This window comes from Mytilus edulis, chromosome 3 (genome assembly GCF_963676685.1).
Source record: "Mytilus edulis chromosome 3, xbMytEdul2.2, whole genome shotgun sequence".
Taxonomy (NCBI): domain Eukaryota; kingdom Metazoa; phylum Mollusca; class Bivalvia; order Mytilida; family Mytilidae; genus Mytilus; species Mytilus edulis.
The window spans coordinates 8,710,165-8,730,824 of record NC_092346.1 but is presented as its reverse complement, the minus strand read 5'-3'; the positions used below and the strand labels follow the sequence as shown (position 1 = coordinate 8,730,824).

Genomic DNA, 20,660 nt, shown 5'->3' with positions numbered 1-20,660 from the left:
TTTAGTTTACCTTGAGAAGTTGGAAAAACCCACTATGCACTCCCATTTTAAATGTTTGGACATAGCTTATTGCTATAGTCGACAAAACTGTTCACAAAACAATACAATGGAGAGATATGTTACAATGCTTCAACGTAAACATGACAACAAGCTTATAGACCAATAATTATTGGTTTAATATAGGAAAAATGTCTTAACTGCATTTTCCACAACACGAATATTTAACAATCAAATAAAGATATGTGGACAATTTCTAGTATATTTCTTCACTCGGATGGTCGAGATCGAAAATATATAAAACTTTAAGAATTTTGATAATTTGTAGAACACATTAGTTTGTATCTAGCTCAACCTCTAACTTGTGTGACAGTCGCATAAAATTTCACCATATTCACAACCATGCGTGAAAGAAAAACAAATTGCCACATAAACAAGGCACATCAGAAACACATTATGTCCACAGCACAACTTCACATAGGCGAGATGCATAAGTACACAGCCATGCCAAAAGGATATTACCAAAACTGGATTAAACAGTAAAGGTTAATGATTTACAAAGACAAATAAATAAACAGTATTGAAAAGTTCCATACATTGATGCTGTGCACGATTTTGATACGTTATTGCATTCTGACATGACCAGTTTTTAGCGAAGTCTGCTAAGCTCTGATGTCAAATAAAGGCAACAGTAGTATACCGCTGTTCAAAACTCATAAATCCATGGACAAAAAACAAAATCGGGGTAACAAACCAAAACCGAGCGAAACGCATTAAATATAAGAGGAGAACAACGACACAACATCGAAACGCAACACACACAGAAACAGACCAATCATCAGACAAAACACCACGAGAATAACAAATGTAACATGAAAACCAAATACATGAATTTGGGATAGACAAGTACCGTGCCACGTCTTATCTCAATATCTCAAAAATAAGAGAAAACACAAACGACTCAACGTTAAAATGCAACACAAAGAGAAACGAACAATATATAACAATGACCATCTTCCTGACTTGGTACAGGACACTTTTAAAGGGGAATAAAAGTGGTGGGTTGAACCTGGTTTTAAGGCATGCCAAACCTCGCACTTTAATGGCAAAGTTAAATATAACATTGAAATGACAACATAATATTACAGGACTACAATACAAATAAATAGGAGAACATATTAGACACAGAAAAACATGATTAATAGATAACAAAAAGTATCAGGTTTAAAATTCAATACGCCAAAAACGCGCCTTGCCCACACAAGACTCACCAGTGACGCCCAGATATAAAAGATCGAAAGTGAAAAAAGTACAAAGTTGTACAGCACTGAAGATCAAAAGTTGAAAAGGTTTCGCAAAATACGGCATTGTTTTTATGCCCGGGATAAGAACATTCTTACTATATAGAACAATTCATGCTATTGCAAACAGTAAATTTTATCAAATGAATATGAAAGAGATATACACAAAGAAACTAAAGTATTAACTAATTACAGAAAACTAAACCTGAATACATAACGCCTAGATATAAAAGATCGAACGTGAAAAAGGTACAAAGTTGTACAGCACTGAAGATTAAAAGTTGAAAAGGTTTTGACAAATACGGCATTGTTTTTATGCACGGGATAAGAACATCCTTATTATATAGAATACTTAATGCTATTGCAAACAGTAAATGTTAACAAATGAATATGAAAGAGATATACATAATGAAACTGAAATATTAACTAATTACAGAAAACTAAACCCAAGTTTATCACAAAATAGACACACATCCGAATCAGTCCAAGCGTCAACGTAATTAAAAAAATTGTGACGTCACATACGATGGCGAAAAGGCAGAAACGTTATGCCACATTTGAATTTATGAAATTTAGAAACAGCATGACGTCACATATGAAAAACTATCATTCAAAAATGAGATAGAATAAGGATTGATTTAGAACTAAATACTGATAATTCATTTAAACAAAATGCATATTGCAATACTTATTAATAGCAATTAACTGTAATATATATATATGTCCAGTTTGTTATGAATCCAACTTCAAACGTAAATAATCGTACAAAATTTAATATAATTAATAAAGAGGAGGTGGTTATTTTTTCTATACGTCATACCTAAATATATAATAAGAAGACGTCAACACATTTGACAAAATCTGATGAGAATTACAAATATAACATTAAACATGTAAACTAAATACATGAATTTGGGATAAACAAGTACAGAAACACGTCTTATAGTAATGCGAATTCACATTCAGCAAAACGGTCACAATCGGGAATAAGTCACGTTTGGTAATTAAAAGATTAGACGACATAATGACAAACCACAATCTACCATGTGGTAAAAATGTCCTTAGCTAGTTTGGTTAAAGAGACATTATATGGATCAACCAATTCGTGATGGTGTCCATAAAATTTACGGAGTGTCAATTTTAATCTGTCCTCCTCATAACTTTGTTGGAGCAGTTTCTGCGTAAGGAGCACACTCCTGTATATGAAGTCCGTATAGTGTGAACAAGCACGTGAATAACGTATCAATTGTGATATGTAAACACCATACGAAGGGGCAGAGGGTATGTTACTGCTGAGAAATGGGAAATTGATAATTGGGAAGTTGAAATCGTCCCGTTTATCATAGATTTTTGTGTGAAGTCGTCCATCTACGTCAATATTGAGGAAAAGATCAAGGTATGAAGCAGTCCTTCTAGTATCAGTAGTATCCTTAATTTCAAGTTCACTGGGATATATGAGATGTAAGTATTGGCTGAAGTATGGGTTGTTCAACGATAAAACATCATCAATATATCGAAAAGTAAAATTAAAGAATTTCGCAAGGTGCTTTTTCTTTTTGTCTTTTAGAAGGTTCTGAATAAATTCTGCTTCATACGAATACAAAAACAAATCAGCCAGCAGGGGTGCACAATTAGTACCCATTGGAATACCGACTGTCTGTTGAAATATAAATCCTCCAAACTCAACAAATATATTGTCGATCAAAAAGTCCAGCATTTTAATAATATCATCTTCAGTATATTTTCTGGGAGATTCAGTGTGATTCTTCACAAAATATGAAGTATTGTATCCCAAAACAAGAAATTTGTATCTACGATTCCCATTTTTATAGAAAAAGCTCTGTTTTATGAGTTGGTGAAGTCGATCTTTCAACTGAGCATGGGGAATAGTAGTATATAGCGTAGAAAAATCAAAAGTTTTTATGTTGCTGCAAAATTGCAAAGATTGTGATCGAAGGTTAAGCAGTAGATCTTTCGAATTTTTGAGAATCCACATCTGGTTAACACCACTGGTAGAATATATCTCCTCACAATATTTTTGAAGCCCATCTTTAACTGTAGAAAGAATAGTAGTCAATACTTTAGAAAGATGTTTAGTCGAACATTTTGAAGACCCAGCTATGTATCGTTCTTTATATGGAGTTTTGTGTAATTTAGGTATCCAGTATAATGAGGGCAAGTTTTCTTCGTTTTCTTTGATGTTGATACCAAAAGAAAGAAGGACAGATTTATGATTTTGTAAAATTTCATCCTTGGTAAATGATGTTAAAGAATATGTAGGATTACCAGTAGTTTGATCAATTCCAAGCTCTGTAGTGAGACATTGCAAATAATGTTTTTTACATATGAAGACAATATTATTGGAGGCTTTATCTGCCGGAACAACGACATATTTGTCATGCAAAGAGGATAAAGCATCCACAACCTCCGGATTCTTGAAAGGGTTAGAAACTCTTGTACTCATATTACATCTTAGTTTTTGTATGCGCCTCTGAATGCATGATCGAATAGCTTTGATCCATTCAGACAAAGTGTCCAGTTCGGGTTCGTCTGGTTCGCGCTTTATCCATTTTCTTGCATAGTCCTCAACTGCATCCATCAGTAACTTGAAATTCTTTTTCCAGTTGATGGGCTGGGGGATTCTATACTTTGGTCCCTTGGCTAGCAACTCTCTTAGTTGTTTATTGGTAACAATACCAAGGTCAAGATCTAAAATAAACAAGTGTGTAAATTAAATAATGTACAGAGGTTACAAGTTATAGATAATGCATATTTTAAGGTTTTTCTTGTCGTAGAATACAACGAGGGGTGTCAGGATTGATCAAATGAAAGACCGACCGAAGGGAGGTCTTTCTTTGGAAAATCCTGACACCCCGAGGTGTTCTACGACAAGAAAAACCTTAAAATATGCATTATCTGACTTATATACCGACAAAAAAATATTATTCTTATAAAGATTTGCAAAATTTATCGTCCTATTTTACCGACCACACAAAAGTGGGATATTCCTATCTAATGCGTTCAGGTTTTAATACGCCCTACGGCTCATTTAGAATTTGAAATAAAACTCACTAATTAATCTAGATATAAACCTTTGAAATTAATATCTATACACAATAAAAAATATTACTGTAACTGCATGACGAAAGACACAAATGAATTGTTACCATTCGATAACGGTGTATGATAAACACAAGACACATTGTAAGTAGTTTATTGTACCAAATTAGTTTATTGAAAAGTGGGGCGGGAGTGGGGGTGCTATGTTTTTTCCAATTGTAATGACATTTCTACCGCGAAAAAGTGGTTAATTTTTCAACAATTTTAATTGAATCGAATGAAATATTCAGAAAGATTGTCTTTTAAATAGCAACACATTTTGTTAACAGATAATCAGTATAAAATTATATATCCTCCCCATCCGCTCCTATTGAGAGTTTCGTGAATGTTATTCGTTAATTAGTTGATCATTTGATATAGTAAAAGGTATATATACATAAATTTTTTAAAAAAGTAAAGAACTGACACGAAGACGAATATAGATACATGTAGGTCACAGTATCATTTCCTATTCAGTGTGTATCGTCCTGAACATGCATGAAATATTTGCCACTGGACGTTAAGCAACCAACAATCAATCAACCTTTTCAGTGTGACTCAATAAGATTTTCAAATCTTACACACGAATATGTTAAATCTAGCTTCATGAAAATCTACACTAAAATTCATTTCGCTTAAATTCTGTATTTAAGTGATATATTAACTTTAATTAAAATAAAATTAAAATGTGGTCAATGACGATTTTTTTTTATACCTATCATTGATTAAACTTTTAAAAATAAATTCCCAAATCAGCAACAAAATACAATCAGACGAATTTGATTTTGAAGTAACTTATAGATTCTATTTTTATCAAGGAAAATAATGACCTCACACATGTCATTATTTTATGCCTTGGGGCATATTTCATTGAAACAATGTATCGTCCGGGTTGATTCTGAAAAAGAATGACCTATGGTTCTGAAAGGAAATAACTCCATATAGGTATATAAAGAAGAGCTGATCGATAAAATCTAAATTTTGGGTAGAATGTCTACATGGTCTAATTGATTCATTTTTTGTCTTAATAATGATTGATTCATTTTTTTGTCTTAATAATGATTGATTCATTTTTTGTCTTAATAATGATTGATCATTTTGATACTCATAATTTTTCAAAATGTAAATTCACGAATTTCCGGAAATTGGTTCTTCCTTTGTATAAGTTATTTAAACTTGCACATATATACTTGAATATCCTGGTTACAATTATGACATTAAATTCATCTTCACCCAATAAAACCTAATAGACTCTCGTTTAAAACCAGCTCAAGCATTTAAATTTTCATTTCCTTCTTTTTGTGAAATGGGATCGCTAAGACATGCATGCCAGAACTTCTTTTAAAACTAAATAAAATATTTTCATTCACTCTTAATGTCGAAATTCGTTCAAAAGACTTATTTTTAATGCAATTACGACATCACCGAATTGATTGATTGTTTAAAACTTACTTCAATTGTGTATATACTAGGTATATATCTATATTTCAAGTTTCCACTTGGCCTTTCATGAGAACTAAATATTATCAAAAACTTAGAAGTATTTATAAATTTTATGTTTTACAGCTGATTGTTTTCTTTTGTAGATACTACTAGATATTCTGTTATCATGTACGTGAACGTGTACCCCTATTATCAACTTCCAAGAGGGTGTTGGATAGTGTGGTACACGATTTTTTCTTCTTGTAGAAATACACGTAAACGATTACGGGCTAATTGACCTGAAGACACGTTTCTATGTGCCAAATCATAAAAGAAATGTGCAACGTTAGGGTGTTTTGATATAATATACATTGTTAATGGAAAGAAAGGATATTATGTATGAATGCATGAGAAAATATTTCTACAGGCACTTGCCTTAGCTAAAAACAAAGAAACGGTACAGTATTGCTATCAATCTCAAAATCAATGCTCCTTAACTTCGTGTTTTGTTAGGCTCTTTTATATTGCTTTTTTAAAAGAGCGTCATTGATGAGTCTTTTGTAGAATAATCTCGCGTCTGGTGTACACAGGTTTAAGGTATCTATGATGAACTAATTCAAGATGAGACCTTCAACACGAAACAAAAAGATCAAACTTCACCTCAAAGTCAACACGGTTACTAACATCAATTTGAGTGAAATTATTTCTGTTTGCCCATTTACCTGTGCAATAAAGACTTGAACATCTATGAGGGTCTCATTTGGGGGTTCTGATCCAGGATCCTGCTTACTGTTTTGTCAGATTCCAGTATTCCGCTTACACTATGTACGTAAGCAATTCCATTTTTTTATAATTTCCCGTGTCACGCTATCTAGTCTTCAGATCTCGTTATCACGGCAAAATAATGTGACTTTCACGTGTCACGCTTATAAAAAAAATCGTCAATCCATCGTCACGCTTATACCCAAATTGAAACCCACAACTATGGGGGTAATATCGATCAACAAATTGCAGACCATAACGAGGGGAAAATCTAACACTCATTATTGGTTCGACAAAACGTTTTGTAAAACACAAAAAAAACACCAATACAAACATTTAAATTAACTTCGGATCTTCTTTGAACAGCGGTATACTACTGTTGCCTTTATTATTCGACAACTTGGCAGAAATAAACGAATGGATACTAGTAGTGTATATAATTCGAATGATCTATATTAAAATTCTGGTAACCATACATGTCGAAAGAGAAAAAGTGAGGAAATGCACATAGAATTTTTCTCAAGAATAAATATGTCAAAACAGACATTTACCTCACTAACTATAATTTTTTTCCCGATTCGAGCGTCACTGATGAATCTTTTGTTGACAAAAAGCCCGTCTGGCGCAAATACAAAATTTCAATCCTGGTACCTATGATGAGTTTATTTACAACCATTGAATCGATGCCACTGCTGGTGGAGTTTTATTCCCGGAGGGTATCACCAGCCCAGTAGTCAGGATTTCTATGATGATATGAATTATCATTGATATGGCCATAATTATAAATAAACTGTTGACAAAACTTTGAATTTTGAAATACTGAGGCTTTTCTACCTGAGGAATAGACATTATTAGCTGTATTTGGCAAAACTTTTAGGAATTTTTGGTCTTCAATACTCTTCAGTTTTGTACTTTATTTGGCCTTTTAAACTTTTTGAGTCTTTTGTTGCCGAAATGCGCGTCTGACGAATATACAAAATTTCAATCCTGGTATCTATAATGAGATTATTTATTAAACATACGGCCTCCACACGATGTAAGATACATTGTTATAAAAAGAAGGGATATAATGTATTATTTCATGAATTAAAATCTCTAAAACCAAAAACACACTTGAGAACCAAAGTTAAAAAATATTTTTTAACCACAAATACACGAAAACACCAAAATAATTAACTTCACTGACAGAAGAACAAAAACATTTTTTACACAAAAAACACGAGCACAACAAAACAACAGGCAATACATACAACTCTTATAAAGCCAGACCAATATATCACATGCTCCGTATAGTAATACAGTCAAAGCCAGGAATTTTTATTTAATCCTTTGGATTTAATACCTTGTCAGAATAGTTTAAGAAAACTAGGCTAATTATTGGATAACACAGAATTGTATTCATATCATATACATATCTTTCGACAAAATTTAAATGCATTCACAAATTTTTGTCGATATTGTTATTTAACAAAAATAATCCATGTCAATTTATTGACCGAAAAGTTGAAGTGACCAATTATTTTTTGGTAGATGACAAAAATGTCCATAAATTGCAACTAGGCCTGGAGTGACATTATTTGTAAATTTTTATTCTACTGTATATTTACCGTGAATCCGATCTACATTATTTGATTCGGGGCAACTTTAAAAATATTTTGATTTTTAAATAACTTTTAACACAATGCTCATAAAAGGCTTTATTTAAACCCATTCACTTTTTCTTCAATGATAGACTTTAATGGGCCAGATAACTCTTAAGACTTACAATGTCACCATGCATATCAGAAATTAGCGTTAGTTATCAACCAATCAAATAGGTCAAACGTTCTCTTAAAGGGGACTGCAGTTCTTGAAGTCTTTAATATACGCAATATATTTATTTTTTTAAAATATCAAGTAATACTTTCAAATATTCGATTAAATGCACAAAAGTAAGGATTATTGATTGTATATATCAATTTTATATATTTTGATCGCACGTTATATATATATATTCGAAGCACTCTTTTTGGAACATGCTGAAAGAAGAGGATAAAAACTCACAGAATAACAAGTAGTGCTAATTAATTGTATTAATTAAGGTTTTAATTCCATTCAAACCTATATGGAAGATGACCTCTCGAAATAATGTAAAGAACTTTATCATTCAACCTAAGAAAAAATAAAATCACAAAAATACTGAACTTAGAGGAAAATCAATTCGAAAAGTCCATAATCACATGGCAAAATCAAATAACAAAACGCATCAAAAACGAATGGACAAGAACTGTCATATTCCTGACTTGGTACAGGCATTTTCAAATGTAGAAAATGGTGGATTAAACCTGGTTTTATAGCGCTAACCCTCTCACTTTGATGACAGTCTCAGGAAAACAGTATACGCATGTCTTTTTTTAAAGTTCGATGATATCAAAAGGGTTGCTTCGAATGGGATCTCTTTTCGTTTAAAGTGGAACCCTTACATTAAAGTTATTTTTTGGGTACCTGTTCTCTCTGTGATTATTTCACTGGCAGCGACAAACACTCTTAGATATATCGACAGGGTTCTCAGGAAGAAATACTGGAACTTTAACTTTACAAGTTCTCTGATTCCGATGAAGTTGATTGCTTGTTTCATTGTGTCCTTTTCTTAAGTCTGTATGCTTATTTATCTCTTCCATAGATTCCACATGACTATAAATGTCAATCTTACTATATTACCGGTTTAACAATGTTCCTTGCTTGGGCACTTACTACCGGGTGTGACCTTGAAATTGTTTGAAGGGTGATGCACTTAAACATAAGATACACATCCTTCAACACATTCAAATGCATTCAATTAAAGGTCATGACATTTGAGTATTTGTCACTCCTATTTGTTATCTGTATCATACCTTCCATTATTATATAATCTCAGAAAATTTGCATATTATCATGGGACTTGGTTTACGGTAAAACTTTTTACTTATACAGCTAGTGGTGTTAATGGGAAACCTTTTATAGAATCCCTTAAAAAGTAAAATAACAAAAATAGCGAACTCCTAGGAAAATTCAAATCAGAAAGTCCCTTATCAAATGACAAAATCAAAAAGCTAAATTGATCAAACGAATAGAAAACAACTTTCATATTCCTGACTTGGTACAGGCATTACCTGATGTAAACAGTTCAAGGATTTTCTCGATTCGGGGAGACATAGGAACTCACTGGACATGTTGAATATAGAATTGTTTGTGAGGGTATTCTTATAGAATAACGAGCTTGAATTTTGAATACGTGTGTGTGTTTGCAGGTGTTATGACCTTTAGCTATTACAGCAGTAACAAGGAACGGATTATCAATTACACTAAAGCTGATTATATTGTCAAAAGCTTTAGTGTTATATTTGAGCTTACTCATCTTTTGCTTTCATTACTCATTCAATTGTTTGATATGTGTTTAATGTCGCAGATATTCAACATCGAAAACTCTGCTGTTGGACTGTTAGTCCCCGAAGGTATCACCCCTCTAGTTGCTAGTACTGCGGGATTGGCATGATAATGCGGATATTGCTTCATTGGAATATGCTACTAAAAAAATTAAAACATTTCAAATTAAGGAATATATTTTCCTTCTGCAAACTTCTGATTTCTTGTCTAGATTTAGCTATACCTTAGTCATTACTTCTATATGCTGTGTTTTGTGCACTATTTTTTCTTGTTAGCCATTGCGTTGTCAGACTATTTTCGAATAATGAGTTTGAATGTCCCTTTGGCATCTTTCGCCTCTCCTTTTTAGTCCTTTTTTGATTGGTCAATTCTTCAACGTTGGTATAAGTTTTGAATTTTAATTGTTTTAGCCTGGAGCATCATATTAAAGACATTTATTGTAGTAATGCGCTATGGAACAGTAACATTGGTACCGTTAATGTTACAACCGACATATTTTTCATGCAATGGAGGCTCAATTAAAAACAGTTAAAGGAAACATTTATTATATAGTATAAATTGTACAAAAATACAAATATTCAAAAACCTTATTCACAAAAAAAAGCTTTACTAGCCATTGATAAGCATGTTTAATCAGCAGAAATTGATTAATGAAAAGCATCCTATTACAATTAGAACAAATAAATGATTTCCTTGGTATCAATTTGAAGTAATAAACAGAAACTGAATAAAATGCCATAACAGTTACAAGTACAGTCAATACAGTTTGTAGGAGTATTCGCTTTTATTTCGTACAGTGAACAACTATTTCATAATATTGAACACAAAACGTTCTTTCACAAAACTTATCATTAGCCCTAGACGTTATATGTCTTTTCAATAAAAAAATGATTACAAACAGTACATCATAATACAGTAGATTGATATAATATGTAAATGATAAATTTCTCTAATATCTGTATGGAATTATGATTAACTGATTCAATGCCATTTCTCTTTCTCTTACACTTATTATGTATATAAGGCAGAAATTGTTTACCAATTATCGATGCATATCATATAGATAAAGGCAGATGTGGTGTGAGTGCCAATGAGACAACTCTCCATCCAAATAACAATTTAAAAAAGTAAACCATTATAGGTAAAAGTACGGCCTTCAACACGGAGCCTTGGCTCACACCGAACAACAAGCTATAAAGGGCCCCAAAATTACTAGTATAAAACCATTCAAACGGGAAAACCAACGGTCTAATCTATATAAACATGTTAGTATATTCAAGTCATTGGTTTGTTTTCCTTTTCCTATTAGGACAAAAACGTCTATCTATTAGATAGGCTGATACCATCAAACATATGCCAAACAATTGTTCTTTTAAACAGATTAGAAAACTTCAATCTTAATAAAAAAAAAATTGTCGTAAGATAATTGTGTTGCTCTGAACTAGTTGTATCCATTTATTGATGGGGATATATGCATCTTTAACTTTTTTAGGAAGTTAATGTCATATTACCTTGGAACAAAGTAAGATTGCAATCTTAGTTCATTCCTATCATTTAAAAAATGGTAGATAATAATTTCACCCTTTAAATATTCATGGCTGAAATCTTATGCATTGTTTTGCATTAGGACACACTAACAAATGTTCGAACAACATTTTCTGTAACTGTTCCTTCTCTGCACGCAGTTCTTTTACCTCGTTTGTCTTTTTCATATTGTCAGATTCTTGCTCTTGTATTTTCTACAAACAAAATATCAGGGTTTACATTAGAGTATGATAATAAGCATATCAGGATACAAAATGGTAATATTATCATTGTCTTTTACTTAGTTTTACTATTGTAAGGAAATGAACAGATATTTTGTTAGAAAGTCATAAATCGATAGAGTAAAAAAATCCGAATAACAAACTAAAACAAGGGGAAACACATCAACTATGAGAGGAAAACACATGACCAACATGAACACTGAAGTGCTACAAAAACAAATGCCAACATGCTTAGAAACAAACTATGTGATAACAACTGCCATATTCCTGACTTGGTACCTGACATTTTAAGAAAAAAATGGTGGATAGACAAAGCTAAAAAATATTCCTTTCATATACCAATATATACAAGTTTCTTTCTCTCATTACCAACCTTGAACAGAAGCGATGAAGTACTTTTCTTCTTTTCACGAAACCTATGCGCTGCTTGTCTGTTTTGTTCACGACGTCTGTCAATCTTAATCTTTTCTTCAACTGTCAGCTAAAATGAAATTGTAAATTGTGATAATACACAAACTTTAACAACATTCTTGTAGTGTATTAAAAACAAAAACAGATATAAAAAAAGTCTTATTCTCGATTGTGGTATTTTGACTTATAAATCAAGGCAACAGTAGTATAACGATGTTCAAAAGTCATAAATCGATTAAAAGAAAACAAGTCACGTGGATTCGCAATGCGGGCGAAGCATTCATAGCAGCAACAGACACTTACTTTGTGAACGAACCCTGTCTCACTCTTTTGGGGTTCTTTCGTTTCTGACAGTTTTTGTTTGCTTCCTTGATTTGTCTACTTATTGGTGGTTTTGATATCATGTCCTTTCATAGGTTACAATGCAAAGCTCTTATTCCTTGTCATAAATTTTACATCACCCAAGTTTAGGTTTGTTTTGATCAGCTCTTTACGATTTATATTAGGTTTTCATTTCACATATAGTTTGGCCTCTAGAACATGTAGAACTACTGAAGAGACGTTTATTTTCAAAATCAACAATCAGGTGCAGCAAAATTGTATTGTGTAAGTTAAATTAAAATATTACTTTTCAGTCATATAATGGGTTTCACTGGTACTTCTTGGAACATTCAGTACCAACATATTAATAAGTGGGTTTCTTGTAATGAAGTTTGTGGCTTTCTGTGTTATGCTTTTGTATAAGTGTTTTGTGTTTTGATCTCTTTTTGGGGGATTATATCCTTGTTTTTTTTTCTATTCACTTCGATTTGTGATTGGCCTTGACTATTTCCTTATTTTAAATGTTCAAACATAAAAAAGAGATTTGATATGATTCCCTATGACAAATATTTATAACAAATAAACAAGATAAAGAAAATTAAAAAAAACATACTAAACAAAATGAATCTTAAATAGATTTGTAATTGCTAACATTAACGGATGGCACCCTCGTTCCCCAATTGCCATGTTAACGGCAGCCATTTTGAAAATTCTAAAGTCATAAATCGTATTTGATTGTGCCAATCAACATGTTTGTGAAATTTCATCAGGTTTGGGTCAGTTTGAAGTTTCAGACTTTTTTGCTGTTTCCATGGCAATGGCAGCCATTTTGAAAATTCCAAAGTCAAATGAAAAGTCTCATGCCAATCAACATTTCTGTAAAGTTTCATAGAGTTTGAAGAACTTTCTTTATTTTTACATTTTTTTTCTGTTTCCATGGAAACGATGGCCATTTTGCATATTCCAAAGTCAGGTGCACAACTTGGTGGTCATGGTGGTCAACGTGATAGCAAAGCTCAATCAAGATTGGTCAATCTAATTCCGAGAAACAGCCTGGACAAAAAGTGTCAATATAAATAATGAGAAAAAAGAACGTAGAATAACAATATGTCACCCCAACTCCGCTGAGGGTGCCATAATCAACATTTACAACAACACATGGGAGGCGGTTCTAAAATTCGAATGATAAGACTTTCATTTTACCTCATATATTTTCTCTTTGGGAATCTCAACTTTTAGTTCCTCTTGTCCTTGTTTGTATCGTCTAGACTGGATTGTGTACTTTAGATCTTCTTTAATCAGTGGGGCCAGATTTCCAGTTTTTAAAGCTAATAATGTAGCATCAAGCAATGTGTTGTTGTTGTTTTCCAATTTCAAAATTTCTTCCCATGATTCATCTTCTACAGTCTGTAAGTTTGTATTATCGATGGCGAGCATTTTGTAAAATATTGAAACTAAAATAAAAATACGTTTCTTTAACAGAAATTTATAGACTAGAAGAAGTTAGAAAAATTGCGAATTTAAAGTTACATGATATGACATCTTAAATATTATGTTTACCATCCTTTCTATGATATTTGTATGTGTAATATGAAATTATACCAGAACAAAGCATATATTCAGAAAATTCTGTAAAATCTTTCGACAGTATCTCTGCCCTTACTTACTCAGCACATTTTTTACGCATGCGCATACGTGGTTAAGGGTAACGTCATCCCTATAGTAGGATTATTGTTGTGATATTATTAGATATTATTAAATATGGAAAGAGCAATAACTCCTACTCTTTAAATGAACACAGAAATATACGTGTTAATTAAGGTCTTTCCTCTACGCGAGGTAAGACCTTAGTTTTATTATTACCTTTATAAAATAAATGATAATTTTAATATGTTTATCTGTTCCAAGTAATCAAACTTGCATTGAATTTTAATATGCTTATATTTTCATTTGTAGTTATAGAAAATAACGATATTCCGTTGTCATGAAGTGTCTATGTGCAATTTTGATACTTAAAAAAATCGAATTGAGACAACGGGATATAGGATGCAGAATCGACAAACATTTGCATTGATGAGAGGAGAGAGGTTAAAGTGCAAAGTATATGCATCCGAAACGCTTTTCTGCATTAAACTTCATAAAGAGCGCTCAAAGCCAAAAAATTCATTTAAGGATATAATATAAGACCCAAATTTTTGATCAGCTATATGACAAAATAAAGGACCTTAAAATATTACAAAAAAAAATAACTAAGGAAAACTTTGCCATATGGAGTAAACAGAGATTCACACAAAAAAATCGAGTTATCAACATAGTATTAACGAAGTTTTGTTACAAATCATGCCAGTACCGAATCAATGGCTACTGGGCTGATAATACCGTGACATCGGTAACTGATAGTCCATCATCAGAGATATCCACCCAGTGGTAGAAAATTTAAAAAAAAACACGTCATAAGTTGACTCCGTCCGACGCACTGTTTCTGGATTTACATTGAATACGACCGTACAATGCCAAACAAACATTGAAAGTCAAGGATGTATAAGACCCGAATCATGGGACAAGCTATATGACAAAAGATGAACTACAAAAAAATAGCTTAATTCATCTCGGAACAACTTTGCTTGAAGTTCACAAAATATTACACTTAAAACTATGAAATACTTGGTAAGCTAAAGTTTTTAAACATATATATGCCATAGTCATATTCGTCTTGAGCAACCTGTTCGATTCTTTGTTTTATAATGCTTTTAAAAATAAAGGCGAATGATACCAAGGGGACATTCAAACTCACAAGTCGAAACAAACTGACAACAGCTTTGTAAAAAAAAACCAAGAAAACGAACAAAAGACAGACAACAGTATCCAAAAACACAACATAGAAAACTATAGACTGAGCAACGCGAACCCTACCAAACTCACGATTGATCTCGTATGCCCCAGTCCACTTCGTATTCGATTTGGCCTGCTAATTGTTTTTTATTTGAGAGTCACTTGTTATTATTTTAAGACAAACACGTGTCAGGCCGGTATCAAAATACAAGCCTGATATCTTTGATGAGATTTTGGATGCAATATTTTTTTTATCCCATTTCGTATGATTCTTTGGTTACCTTCGTATAGCAGCAAATTTCACCCCTTTTTTTTGTTCTGCTGTACAATCCTTTTTTTCATTACTGGCTTTTTCGATGGGTTTTTTTATGGTGTGGAGAAGCTTCTTTTTCTTACTCTTCTCTTACTGAAAAGTTGTTTCCCCTATTTTGTTTTAGACTGACGTTTTTCAGAACTAACCTTCATATATAGCTTTCAAACATCAAAAAGTAAAATCACAAAAATACTGAACTCCGAGGAAAATTCCAAACGGAAAGTCCATGATAAAATGGCAAAATCAAAAGCTCAAACACATCAAAGTCTCTGTTCTTTAAAATCACGACTTTTATCTACCTGTGTTGTTATTTTCTTACCTCATTATGTAATTAGGTGATATATATACATGTCAAAATCGTTTTTAAAAAGGATGCCTGACATTTAGAATTTCTAACGTGTCTGAACATGCTAAGTTCGAGTAATTTCAAGGGTGATTCCCCTTTTGCCGCTAGAAAACTCGATATCATTAATTAATAACAGGTTAATATTTTTATATTATAAAAACGAGTGATACATGTAAATATATGTGTAAAGGTTACTGTAACTTACGAGAAAATATTTTCTGATGAAATAATTATGTAGGTCAGTTTTGTTTACCTAGACTTCGAAATTTTATCGTGTATCTTTAATTTGTTATATAATTAATATTTATCCATAATAATATTTGATACAATTATTGAAAGCCTTGAATATTATATTGATATCTTATAAATAGTACGTGTATTATAAAATTCATCTTACCATTTACATTCACATAATTATCATGTATACATACACTAATTATAAAATTAATGATGACAGCTCAATTTATTTTGATGCTGAATTTTATATGTATTTTTGTATATAAAGCATGCTATTTGGAAATGTACACTTACATAATATTGCCTCAGATATTGTGCATTTATACGTTTGCTTCTGTATAAGAAACGTTCTATGTTTATATTTACATTGTGAGGATTCCAACGGAAAACACCTTTTTCTATAAATATAACAACATCTATATATTTGCCGGAGGCTAATAGTTCAATCGGGATGATGTGTATTAGAATACTGAATCAGTTATATGATTATTGTACGTATCAAATTACATTGTAGTTTTGTGTATCTATTAAAATCTTATTTTATAATGTCTTTATCCTGCGGCTAAAACAAACAGCTCTAACATGTTTTTACAGGAATATCTATAAATAAATAATTTCAAGTAACACCCCGATATTACCAATATAATAGATTTTATTTTTTTCATTCTTTGAAATAATACTAAGAAAATGTCTTACTTGGATTTATAAGTATCGGCGTTATTATGTAAATTCACCCAATTCATTAATTTCATAGACGAGAAAACATATATTTTACGTTAAAAAAAAACATACATTTAATGATATTTGCATTCATTGTAAATCATATAATAATTTAAGATATGTTTAGTTTATATTTGTAATTTTAAAGATATACCCAATTGTTAATCAATTAACAATACATACGTATACTTGGGATAATTTCCTACACTTTCATACCACTGACAAAATCAAAATGAGAAGCATGTTTGTACCTTCGAACACTCTATATCTAGTAGTCTAATGTAATTGGACGATTGGTGTTGATGTGATCGTTTAACTTGACAAACCTCGCGTTGTGTGTATGTTGCAATGTAGGAACTATGCAGATGTTGTCTTTTACTTTGTTACTTTTTTCTATCAAAGAACTCCAAGGATAATTCAAAACGGAAATTTCTTTATTGAATCGATTAAAAAAAATAAACGAAATAGTTTGTTACCCAAATTGATAAAGTGTTTTTTTTTTATGAGGCTTAACCCACCATTTTTCTTTATTGAAAAATGCCCCGTATGTAGTCAGGAATATAGCAGCTGTTTTCAAGTAGTCCCCTTCTACGTATGTTGGCGTTTATTTTTGCTGCAGTTCAATGTTTCTGTACATGTTGTTCCATTGTTTTTCTCTTATAGTTGATGTGTTTCCCTCAGTTTTAGTTTGTAACCTGGATTTGTTTTCGCTTAATCGATTTATGACTATTGAACAATGGTATACTACTGTAAATAATTTGCCTTTATTTAAATCATATATTTGTAAAATTTCTGCGGACACAGAAAGTGCTTATTTGACAAAAACTATCCGACATTAAATATTTGATAATACATTGTGGCTAAAAGAGTAAGGAATAAAATTAAAAATAAATTAATTTATTATTGAAGATTTGTTTAGTTTGTATATTTTGAATATATACCTAATTAGTTAATAAATAAGTCATGCCATAGCAAAGGAGAACTCAAATTAAAGAAAAGGGGGATATTCTATAAGCCAGGTTTGCATAACTCCAAAACAAGAACACTTTAAGCGTTGGCGACGATTTAAAATTATAGCCATCCAATGAATTTTCCCGGCCGGCGGTAAAACCAATGCTACAGGGATGTGCTAGATATATAGATATGCAGTCACGTCCTATCGGTATTGGGACGTTAAATCTGATTCTCGAAAAGGCCGACTGTCACACTCTATAAACGTTGACAAACTATTTTTACAACTCTTTGAGGGATCCTTGGAGACCTGTTGCAAGGCAAATTGTTACCCGAATCCAATACACCATTCCTTTCCGATAGGCCCATTTGAAGAATCAAATTTCTACCGTTGGGCGTTACACAAAGAACCAATCAATCAGCAAGGCAAGTGTAAATAACTATTAAACAGAAGAAAATTAAGATCTGCGATCAAGTTACTATTTTGGAATTTTCAACTTTGTCTCATTATGTATAGCTCCTATCAAACGTTTTGCTTCCAATGTTCAATCGAGTTTGATTAATTCTGCTGTTTTTGAAATTAAATCATAATAATTAATGCACTAACCTCGAAATAATAGTTGTCGACAACCAACGGTCGAAATATATATAAAATAAAATCATCACAGATACCAGGTTTGAAATTTAAACTCGTTCCTTGCTTGTGCTGTTAGATTGAGTGAGAGCTTAAGGTAGCTGGCTTGTGATGTTTTTGAATTTTGGTAAGATTTTCGGAATCCTCTGGTTTTATCAATTTGAATGCATTAACAAATTTTGCCCGGTGACCCCCGTTTTTCTTTTTATAATTCTTTTACATGTATAATGATGAGCTGTCTGTTAAAGTCTTTTACAATTTTAATTACTTTTTAATAGTTTTTAAGGACTTTTACTTGTCAATGATAAAGCTATGAAAAGTCAAGAGAGAACATTTCCCGCCAAAATTTCAATGGCTAATATATCGAAAACGAGCACGGTGACCTATATATATTTTTTGCTCTTTGAATTCCTTCATTAATCCCCTATCAATATAAACTAGTGTTTCGAAAAGTTAATTACTTTGAAACTGAGAAGCGAACTACCTTAACAATCAAGCCCACAAATCTGTTATGATGAAAGGTATTTTCAATGTTTTTGATAATCAAGGTAGTAGGGTTATTGACAGGAGAACTTTTCTTGAAGGGGATAATGTTTGGATATATTTTCTCAATCAATGTTACGTCTGTATGCTTCTATTTTTATGTATTCCCTCGAATCTATCAATAATGGTTGTAGAAGTAACACCCATCACCCATTCTATGTAATTGTTGCGGTGTTAATCTTTTTTCTTCTTCCTTTTATTGAAAACATTTTGTGAAATCTAAAGTAGGAAAAATTTCGAGGTTGTTCCCCTTTTACCACCGGGAGAGATTGTTTTGAATCAAAATAACTACACGTTTAACCAGGTATAATTGTATTGTTTCAAGATTTAATTTGGATTCACATTGTGAGATAAAATATGAGAGTAAAGGTTAACTCATTTTACGACAAATATTTTCTGATGAAATAAGAACCAAGGTCAATATGATTTGCGTAAAAAAAATAATTATTGTGTGTATCGCGATTAGGAAATAAGCTAATATCCATTCAGAAAAAAATCAATACCATAAAATCTATTTTTTTTTAAAGCGAATGAACGTCTCTTCATATGATATTGAGTGAGATCACTTTAAGAAGTCATTCTTATCTACATATATATTAGTCAAATCTTTAATCATGTATAAAGAAGAACTATGACAACTTATTATTATTGTAGATAAGTTGTACATTCATTAATATGTATACATTATTCTAGAACATGCTATTTGGAAACATAGACTTACATTGTCTCTGGTATAGTTCATAAATTCGTTTGCTTCTTTCAAAATTGCCTCGTCATGTGCAAAACGTATACGAAACGTTTTGTGTTTATATTTATCTTGGGAGGATTCCAAAGGAAAACACCTGTTTCTATAAATATAACATATATGATTAAAGAGCCTTGTGGTTATACGTCACGGCATGACTGTGGAACTGCTGAAGGCTATTAACAAGTATTAAGAAGATGAATCGTTTATTCGTAGAATTGAATTAGTTGTCTACGAAATGAACTTCATTTAGCCTTTTTAACCCCTTTTTATATTCGAGCGTCACTAATGAGTGAGTCTCTGCGTCTGGCGCAAATGCAAAATAACATCCTTGGTATCTATGATGAGTTTATTTATTTCCACGAAATGAGATGATTGTTTTGTAATAAACATACAATTAACTGCTTCATTAAGGTTTTTACCCATACTAGTCTTTATTACTTTTTTTTTTATAACAGAACTAAAGCTTTTAACTGTGTATTGCTATATACCTTAATTATGTTGAAATGATACAAAGTTTAATTTAAGTCCCCGATTTGGACCAATTCAAAAACGGAACACGAAATCCAAACACACAGTAAATTTTAGCATATTCAGTATTATGTTGGCCCCTTTTTCTAAACGGTTAGGTCCATCATTACTCCCATAATCAATCTTAACCTTCCTTTTCGGTATGTAACCTTGAAGTACAATTTCAAAGAAATCTATAACTTATACTGAAGTTTTTTCCTGAAATCCTAGTTTTTGTCTCATTTTTGGCCGCTTATTCCTGAACGGTTTGGGCCACAACTCCCCAAATCAAACCCCAACCTTCCTTTTGATGTAGGACACCCTGTGGTACAATGCATACACTTA

The 20,660-nt window shown here is 31.9% G+C and overlaps 1 protein-coding gene across 2 annotated transcripts; it reads right to left on the bottom strand.

Moving 5' to 3' along the window:
• Positions 1-10,514: 10,514 nt before the first annotated feature.
• LOC139515721 (cyclic AMP-dependent transcription factor ATF-3-like) lies at positions 10,515-19,861 on the bottom strand. Of its 2 annotated transcripts, XM_071305385.1 has the most exons (5): positions 19,782-19,846; positions 16,507-16,610; positions 13,688-13,938; positions 12,126-12,233; positions 10,515-11,725 (listed from the first exon to the last, which is right to left on the bottom strand). In XM_071305385.1, the coding sequence occupies exons 3-5, from the start codon at positions 13,919-13,921 to the stop codon at positions 11,579-11,581; spliced, it is 489 nt and encodes a 162-aa protein (XP_071161486.1). In that variant the 5' UTR covers positions 13,922-13,938; positions 16,507-16,610; positions 19,782-19,846; the 3' UTR covers positions 10,515-11,578. The 2 variants fall into 2 exon arrangements, with proteins under 2 accessions (XP_071161486.1, XP_071161487.1); XM_071305386.1 differs by lacking the exon at positions 16,507-16,610 and having other exon boundaries at positions 19,782-19,861.
• Between the last annotated feature and the right edge of the window lie 799 nt (positions 19,862-20,660).

Excerpts from the sequence above, each read along its gene's own strand:
- LOC139515721 (XM_071305386.1), bottom strand. The coding sequence starts at position 13,921 with ATGCTCGCCATCGATAATACAAACTTACAGACTGTAGAAGATGAATCA. Across the intron at positions 12,234-13,687 it reads CCAAAGAGAAAATATATGAG|CTGACAGTTGAAGAAAAGAT; the intron begins GTAAAATGAAAG and ends ATTTCATTTTAG. Across the intron at positions 11,726-12,125 it reads CTTCATCGCTTCTGTTCAAG|AAAATACAAGAGCAAGAATC; the intron begins GTTGGTAATGAG and ends TTTTGTTTGTAG.